Source organism: Lactuca serriola, chromosome 2 (genome assembly GCF_051521515.1).
Source record: "Lactuca serriola cultivar US96UC23 chromosome 2, Lser_US96UC23_V15, whole genome shotgun sequence".
Classification (NCBI taxonomy): Eukaryota; Viridiplantae; Streptophyta; class Magnoliopsida; order Asterales; family Asteraceae; genus Lactuca; species Lactuca serriola.
The window spans coordinates 117,053,719-117,063,283 of record NC_136409.1 but is presented as its reverse complement, the minus strand read 5'-3'; the positions used below and the strand labels follow the sequence as shown (position 1 = coordinate 117,063,283).

Here is a 9,565-nt window from a genome sequence, read left to right as displayed (position 1 = left end):
GGCGGCGATTTTGTATTAATTTAAAATTATATTACCACATAAATATAAATTTATATTAAATATAACTATTTTTTAGAAGTGTTAGATCAATAACTAATAACAAAAAGTTAACAAAAACCATAATACTTGTATCTCCGATTTGAAAAGACATAACAAAGAGCAAAAAACTGTGTCTCAAACGAAAAAACACGCGCCATAACACGCCATAATGCGCCATGGCGCGGCATATTACGCCTTGCTATGCGCCACGCCTAACAGCAACGTTATGAAGCTTTTCGTAACGGCGAAGCCACGCCTCACGTCATGGCGCGCCTTTTAGAACACTTTATATATATATATACAGTGTTCTAAAAGGCGCGTCAAGGCGCGCCATGACGTGAGGCGTGACTTTGTCGTTACGAAAAGCTTCATAACGTTGCTGTTAGGCGTGGCGCATAGCAAGACGTGATATGCCGCGCCATGGCGCGTTATGGCGTGTTATATATATATATATATATATATATATATATATATATATATATATATATATATATATCTTGCAAAATATACATATTTGATTTTTTTTGTTGTTAAACGTCATTTGGTGAGTACCTGCCAATTTTATAAGTAAAACCTAGAAAACAATAAGTCTATTGGGTGTGGACAATATGTTAAGACATGTTTTCATACCAAAAAATTGCCAACTCGTTGTCATCCTTAACATCGTTTGATTTATATAGGAAATGATGTTCAAATGTTATAACATGTTATACCATATGAAGATATATACACATACACACACACATAGAGAGAGAGGATTTTGATTGGTTAACCGCAAGTTATTCCCGTAACCGTGATAACATTTCTTACCATAAAATCAATTAATATGAGACGGGGGCAGTGTGCTACCCGTTATGGCGGCGTTAGTAGGCATCCAACTTGGATTAATGCCTCATGGCGTTGCCCGTACCTACCAGTCTAACTATTTCTTAAAAATTTAATTTTTTGTTTGAAGCCAGAAAACCTTTATTATAATTAGCTTGATGTTAAAAACATGGCTTGTTTTTTTATTGACATAATAATTGGGTGAACTTTGAAACATGATGGATGAGATTAGACCCAAATAACATGATGGATGAGATTAGACCCAAATGAGAAGGACCCATTAAATATACGGATACACCCGGCAAAACGGCTTTCCTCTTTTTTTGATTTATGTATTAAATAACCTCAATAACATTATTTTCTCCCCTCTGTATCTCTCTCGGTTTCACATTCCACAGGAACTCTGACCTCCGATTTTCTATTCAAAATTGCCCGGCTGATCGATGGTTTGACATATTGAAGAACACCATCTTCATCATCATTCATCATATCGCCATTTGGAACTTCATTTCTTCTTGCAATCCATCGAGCAACTTGAAGGATCATACTCTACAGGTGTAAAGTAACATCCTCCGTCTTCAGCCGTTTCTTCAACTGAAATCGCAATCTTCCTCATATTCCACACCCTGCAACTCATCTTCGTACGTGTCTCTAACTCAAAAGTGTATCCGATTTAAAGGCTAGTAGAATTGAATTCCATCAAATCGGTTGATTAGCAATCACTTCAGAATTGTTCCGATTCTTCCCGTTTTCCGTACGGTTTACTCGCCGTTACTGTTGTCAGGCGTAAATCCGGCAAATCTCAATCCTCATTCAACCTTTTTCCAGAATTTCTTCAACAATTTCAGTGTTGAAGTTCCCAGTTTCTAATTCGTCTCTTTTGGTCAACTTCAAAGGGGTTGTTGTTTGTAGTGGGATTGGAGATTTGGAGCTGAAGTTTGGTCTTCTTCTTCATCAACGAAACCGAAGCAGGGTTTCTCTTCCATGGTTGGAATTGAAGATTCCCTTATTAAATACAAGAATATAAATTAGGCAAACATGGTTAAAGGGAATATTTTCCATTACAGAAAGGACTCATGGCCTCCTGAAGAATACGTAAATCGGACTACTCTGCAACTCGTAAGTTCTTCTTCAACCTTCTTCACATCCTTCTTATTTTTCTTTACTTCCACCATAAGTTCTTGAAAATTCCATGAATTTTGGACATATCGAAGAGGTGGAATTTTTTGTATATATGCAGCTTGACTTCGATAGTGGTGCTCCTCCTGAACACGCATGGAGACGAAAGTTAAACAGCCATGCTGGTATTCTCAAGGAATTCAGTGTTACTTTCATGGAAGCAATGAAAATGGTAGTTTTTATAACCTTAAACTAACTAAAACATACAATACCCAATTAATTACCCATTAATCTTGGTTTATAATTTAGTAATGAAATTTTGATTACAGATTGGCCTTGGAATCCGTCTATGGTCATATGTAAGGGAAGAGGCCTCTCATGGAAGGGTAATCGACTATTTCTTTTTCTGTTCTTCTTTGTCATTTAGTAAATGACCATTTTACCCTTCTATATTTACAGCGAGCTCCAATTGATCCTTTCAATCGTGAAGGCAAGCCAGCAGCAACCCAAGGGGTTCCACTAGGTGGAATGGGGTAAATTTGTGATTTAAAAAAGAAAAAAAAAGTTTTGGATGTTTTGCTTCATGGTCATATATATGAGAATAATGGTATTATTCATCATGTTGATGTTTTGTAGAAGTGGAAGTATAACTAGAGGTTTTAGAGGAGAGTTTAGGCAATTCCAAATAATTCCGGGTGCATGTGAGCCTTCTCCTATGATGGCTAATCAATTCTCCGTAAATCTCTGCCTTTTTATATCCATTTATCTTGAACTGTGTGTTTGTTTGACTGAGACTGACACTGAAACTGATATCACTGACACAAAGTCCCACAAAAAAAATGGAACAAGGACTAAAATTGATGTACAAAATCCAACGCAAAAAAGTAGGACAGGGACTTGCTTTTGATTTATCATCTGTGCAAAAGACGTGAATGCCCTTGTCTGAGATCCTGTATAAGAAATAAAACATTGATAAGCGTCTTAATTCTAAAGCATTAAATCCAACTACAGATTTTTGTTTCGCGTGACGGTGGGAATAAAAAATACGCGTCGGTTTTATCCCCAGGGCAACACGATGGAACAGGGTAAGAACATAAGTACATAACACAAACAAATACAAATCATTAAATCATACAATTTTTTTTTTCTAAACGTTATAATGTAATAAAATTTATTTAATTATTTATATATGTATTTACTTAAGAACGGATCAAGGGTTATCATCATGGGGGTGGAATTTAAATGGTCAACATTCAACATACCATGCGTTATTTCCACGAGCATGGACAGTTTATGATGGTATCATTATATCATTTTACTTTTTATTTAAATTTTTTTTTTTAAAAAACTTTTTTGGTTTATTTTTACAACTTTTTTTATTATCAGGTGAACCTGACCCTGAACTCAAAGTGTCATGTCGTCAAATATCTCCATTTTTACCTCATAATTACCGAGATAGTAGTCTTCCAGTTACTGTTTTTGTTTACACGGTATATAATCTATAAATCTTATGATCTAATTCCAATGTGTATCATTTTTTGTAAATCTTTTGAACTAATAAAGTTTATTTTTATTTTTGTTTTTTTTGTTAGTTGGTGAATACGGGGAAGGAAAGGGCAAAAGTCAGCCTTCTCTTCACATGGGCGGTATGTTTGTTTGATTTTGCTATTGTATTAGCAAAAAATAGCAATGTATTTTCGTTATGGATTTTGACATTTTGACATATTTCTTATATTTGTAATATACAGAATTCGATTGGAGGAACCTCACACTTTTCAGGAGATCATGTGAATGAGCCTTTCGTGTAAGTTTGATAAATGCAAGAAATAACAATGTACTTTCAATGTAGATTTTTCACAATACAATGTCTTAACAAGAAGAAAAAAAAAATTAAAACTACAATGATGCAATAGAAAAAATAATGTAAGATGCTATAACACACAAATACACAAAGATACTTTTTTTTTTTTTTTTTGGTATTTAGCCCTTTTTTCTTATGCACATTTATTTTTTCTTTTGGCAGAGGTGAAGATGGAGTCTCCGGTGTTCTTCTACATCACAAGTAAGTTCAATATTAATTTTTTTTTCTTTAAGACATTGTACTCTGAAAAATCTATCTAATTATATCAGTGAAAATATCTTTTATATTATTATATCACTGTTATAATTAGGTAGATTTTTCAAAATACAAAATAGACAAAAGTAGATTTTGCTATTTTTGTGAAAGATTCTAATGAAGATTACACTATGCAGGACAGCTAAAGATAACCCGCCTGTTACTTTTGCGATAGCTGCCTGCGAGACCCAAAATGTAAATGTGACGGTTTTACCAAGTTTTGGATTATCTGAAGAAAGCCACGTCACTGCCAAAGATATGTGGGGTAAAATGGCACAGGTATATATTTCCTATTTCCTATTCTCTATAAAAACATTATTACAAAATTGTACTTTCAGTTTTTATTTTGAGTAAATTACAAGTTTGGTCCCTATTCTTTACACAAAATTACAAGTTCAGTCCAAATTTTCAAATTGTCCTATTTCGTATCAGAAATGCAAACCTAAGGACTACATTATTGATTATACTATATATTAAGATAAATTGGCTTAGGAGTAGTAAAGTTTCTATGTTTTACACTTTTGCCACAAAGTTTCCTATTTTAGATTTTGGCCACAAGGGCTTAGGAATAATATAGTTTTGTGTTTCACACTTTTGCCACAAGAGGTTTTTATTTTAGATTTTGGCCACAAGATTTTTCTATTTAAGATTTTAGCCACAAGACTTTTCTATTTTGTCACTAGACTTTCGTATGTTAGCACTTTCCACCCCTACTTTGTATAATGACACTTTTCATCCCTCTACGTTGTAAAATATCACTTTCATCCCCTCAAATTTGGACAACAACAATTTCCGCCCCCCTTACCTTTCGTATATTGGTAGATTTACAAGTTTCATCCCTAAGATTTTGTGTGTCCACAAGTTTGGTCCCTGTAATATCATTCTAGTTGGGACAATTTGAAAATCTGGACTGAGCTTGTGATTTTTGGTAAATTGTAGGGACCAAATTTGTAATTTACTCTTAATCTTTTTGATATTTGTCTAATTTTTTTTTGTTTGTTATTTATGAATGATTTAGGATGGAGAATTTGATAGGGAGAATTTTGAAAATGGAGCTACTTTTCCATCATCAGCAGGGGAGGCGAATTGTGCTGCGGTGTCTGCTTCTGCATGGGTTGAACCGAATGGGAAGTGCACTGTCGCGTTTGCTTTGGCATGGTCTTCTCCAAACGTCAAATTCATGAAAGGAAAATCATATCACAGGTTTTTTAATCTTTATCCAAGTTTTATATATAAGGGTGTGTTTGGTTTTGACGGAATTGGAATCCGAGATTCCATTCCATGGCCCTTGCCAAATGGACAGATTTCAATTCCGTCGGAATCATTTTTGAAAAAGTTTAATTCCATTCGTTGATTTGTATTAGTAGACCGAAGTACTGACGGTATAGATCGACATAAATGTAAACAAAAATTCAGTTATATATATGTTTATAATAAACATAAAATATTTAAATTTTAATAGAAATTAATTTTTTGAGTGAGTTACAAATATGGTCCCTTTGCTTTTTGATTTTTACCGTTATTAGTCCAAAATTGAAACTTTTTTCATTTTTGGTCCTTATTTCAAGATTTCATATCAATTTTGGTCGTTCGAATCTTCAAATAACGACGAAAATCGATATTAAAACTTGAAATAAGGACCAAAGTCATAGTCATGTTATGATTGCTTCAAATTTCAATTCTTTCAGATTCCAATACCTAAACAAATTTGTATCTTCGATTTATTTTTTATTATTTATTTATTTATTTAATTTTTTGTTTTTCAGGAGGTACACGAAATACTATGGTACTTCCGAGGGGGCAGCTGAGGACTTGGTTCATGATGCTTTGACAAGTGGGTGTTTAAAGAACTTTAATTACCAAATTCTTTTATATTTTTTGTGATCTAATGTTGAGATAATATGATTTTTGGTTTAGATTATAAAAGATGGGAAGAAGATATCGAGAAATGGCAAAATCCTATCTTGAAAAATGATGATCTACCAGAATGGTTGGTGCTTTTACATTCTTTGAATAATCCCTATACTTAGTATCATTCAGTTTTACCTTATTATTATTATTTTATAATCGATCAATTTTGATATAACTTTTATTTTTTCAGGTACAAGTTTACATTATTCAACGAGCTTTACTTTTTGGTTGCTGGTGGCACAATTTGGATAGGTATATTTAAATCCACAACAAAAATATTATCATCTTTTTATAGTTATAAACTACAAACAAAACTTAACTAAGGCTATGTTTGGTGTATTAGTTGAAAAGCTAGCTGATAGTTAAAAAGCTAGCTGATAAAAAATAACGTTTGGTAAAACTAGCTGAAATATATAAAATTAAATAAAAAGACATGTAAAAGTATGTGTTTCTATAATTAACTAAGGGGTGTATTTGGAAAATTTTAAAAAAACTCCTAAAAAGCTAGTCTAAATAGCTTTTAAAAAGCTAGTTTATAAACTACTTTTTGGCTTATCAAACACAACAACATAAAAAAACTCGAAAAAGAAACTAGCTTATCAGCTAGCTGTGGTGCACCAACACAACCTATAGGACTTTTATGGTTAAAATGAGTAATAATATCTGTCTAGATTAATTTTTTTTCTAACTTAAAAATTGTCAGATTTAGCCCTTTAAAATTCTAACTTTATGAATTTGACTTCGATATTTTCAATCAGACACTCCACTACCAGGAGCAGACGACTCCGGCAGTGATCGGCAACCACCGAGCATACAAGACAACGGCGATGCAAATTCCAGCGAAGAAGATGAAACAGAAATTCCCGAAAGAGACGACACAACCATTTCCATAAACCCTAATCCAAAATCAAATGATAATCACGATAATGATGATGAAAATGACGATGTTGGTAGCTTTCTATACCTCGAAGGCGTGGAATACATCATGTGGTGCACATACGACGTCCATTTCTACGCATCATTCGCTCTCCTCGAGCTTTTCCCCAAAATCGAACTAAGCATCCAACGCGAATTCGCAAAAGCTGTGTTAACAGAAGACACAAGAAAAGTCAAATTCCTCGCAGAAGGTAATTCGGGAATCCGAAAAGTGAAAGGCGCAGTTCCTCATGATCTCGGAACCCACGATCCATGGCACGAAATGAACGCATATAACATCCACGATACAAGCAAATGGAAAGACCTAAACCCTAAATTCGTCCTTCAAGCTTATCGCGACTTCGCCGCCACCGGAAATTTATCATTCGGTGCCGACGTATGGCCCGCCGTTCGTGCCGCCATGGAGTACATGGACCAGTTTGACCGTGACGGCGATTGTTTGATCGAAAACGACGGGTTCCCGGATCAAACTTATGACGCGTGGACGGTTCATGGAATTAGTGCTTACTGCGGTTGTTTATGGCTCGCCGCCCTTCAAGCCACCGCTGCCATGGCTGTCCAGTTAGGCGATAAGGGTTCCGCCCAGAAATACAAGAAGATGTTTTTGAAAGCGAAGATTGCTTTTGAGACGAAGCTATGGAACGGGTCGTATTTCAATTATGATGAGAATAGTAAGTCAATTCAGGCGGATCAATTGGCGGGTCAGTGGTATACGGCGGCGGCGGGGTTGCCGGATCTTTTTGAGGGAAGTAAGATTGAAAGTTCTTTGAGAAAGATTTTTGATTTTAATGTGATGAAAGTGAGAGGAGGGAGGATGGGAGCTGTGAATGGGATGTATCCGAATGGGAAAGTTGATGAAACGTGTATGCAATCGAGGGAAGTGTGGACAGGTGTCACTTATGGTGTTGCTGCCACCATGATTCATGCCGGAATGGTGGAAGAAGCGTTTACTACGGCTGAAGGAATTTTCACCTCCGGGTGGTCGGAAGATGGATTTGGGTATGTTTTATTTTTCTTCATATTTTCCAACATTATTAAATCTTTAATGTTCTATGCAACTAAAAAGACAACCTTTTTACACATTTCATTTCAAGATTTTTAAAATTTTAATGTTCTATACATGGCCCACTAGATGATTGACATCCGTGACCCACACTTTCGATGTACACATCCCACACATTCCACAATGGCCCACTAGATGGTCTACATCCTAATCTGGCCCACTAGGTGGTTGACATCGTGGTTGACATCCGTGAGTTGATCCACAAAATCAATGTACACAACATCCAACGGTGACACATTAGGTGGTTGACATCCCTAAAGGGGCCCACTAGGTTCCTGAGGCCCACCACTATTGGCCTATTAGGTGGTTGACATCACTTAGTTGTCTAATTAGGTGGTTGACATCTGTGAGTTGATCCACACTGTTGATGTAAACAACATCCCACGGGGCGCATTAGGTGGTCGACATCCCTGAAGGGGGCCTACTAGATTGTTTACATCCCTGAGACCCACACTGTAGGTTGGCCCACTAGATGGTTAACATCCTTGAGTTGGCCCACACTGTTGACGTAAACAACATTTCGCCATAGGGGCGCACTGCATGCACTAGGTGGTTGACATCCTGAAGGGGCCCACTAGGTGGCTGACGTGTCTATGTAAACAACGTCCCATAGTCACGTGTTAGGCGTTTGACATAAAACTATTAAAGCTTATTGGCCACAAATCCACGGCCAGTTCAATATACATTGGAATTAAAACTCTCATACTGCAGCTGCTAAGACTCAAACCTTTGATATGCAGATATGCGTTTCAGACACCTGAAGGATGGACGATGGACGGACACTTCAGATCATTGGTTTACATGAGGCCACTTTCAATTTGGGCAATGCAATCGGCTCTTTCGGCACCTAAGGCCGTACTTGATGCACCGGGTGTAAATGTAATGGACCGTATTCAAACACCGGCTCTTAGTTCACGAACGTCTTTCAATTATAAGGCTGCTAAAAAGAAATCCCGTAAAGCCAAGTGTTTTAGCAACTCTGTGTTTCATTGTCTATAGAGATTTAATTGTTGAGCGAAAACTATTCCATTCCTACTTTTGTTGTGATTGTATTCATGCTAATTGTTGTTGTTTCATTCTTCTAAAGTTTCTTATAAATAGCAATATGTGTGCATTATGTGTTAATTAATATCGTTATAAATAAGTTATGATTTGTCTTTCTTGGGTGAAATTTCAAATTCATGCAACATATTTTCTTGGCATTTTTATTGTGTATTTGTTGACTGAAATGTGGTTAATTGGTGGGAGGTGACACTATTGTCAAAAATAAGAAAAAGTGTTCGAAGTTGTCATAGTGGCCGAAAAAAATTAGCTAGGATTTTTGTTAATGAAATATACTCTCAAACTTTTGTTGAGTTATAGAGAAAAAGAAGTGTCTCGAGGATTTAAGTCCGTGAAACATGTGCTTGAAACAATCATTGACGTTTTTTAGCTTGCAAAGAGAACATTTGTAATGGAAGTTTTTTCTCATCTCAAAGGTAAGGTCTATTTTTGATGTGTTTTTTTTTTTTTTTTTTTTTTTTTTTTTTTTTGTCAAGATTTGAATATATGGGTAT

General features: G+C 35.6%; 1 protein-coding gene across 1 annotated transcript; it reads left to right on the top strand.

Moving 5' to 3' along the window:
* Nucleotides 1–1,207: 1,207 nt before the first annotated feature.
* On the top strand, nucleotides 1,208–9,166 carry LOC145086673 (uncharacterized). Its single transcript, XM_079024496.1, has 18 exons — nucleotides 1,208–1,983; nucleotides 2,105–2,215; nucleotides 2,313–2,369; nucleotides 2,443–2,516; nucleotides 2,620–2,719; nucleotides 2,995–3,068; nucleotides 3,188–3,282; nucleotides 3,370–3,473; nucleotides 3,576–3,629; nucleotides 3,732–3,787; nucleotides 4,007–4,045; nucleotides 4,237–4,378; nucleotides 5,118–5,302; nucleotides 5,866–5,933; nucleotides 6,017–6,089; nucleotides 6,201–6,262; nucleotides 6,769–7,945; nucleotides 8,750–9,166. Exons 1-18 carry the CDS (start codon nucleotides 1,903–1,905, stop codon nucleotides 9,006–9,008), a joined length of 2,811 nt encoding a protein of 936 aa, XP_078880622.1. The 5' UTR covers nucleotides 1,208–1,902; the 3' UTR covers nucleotides 9,009–9,166.
* Nucleotides 9,167–9,565: the final 399 nt, after the last annotated feature.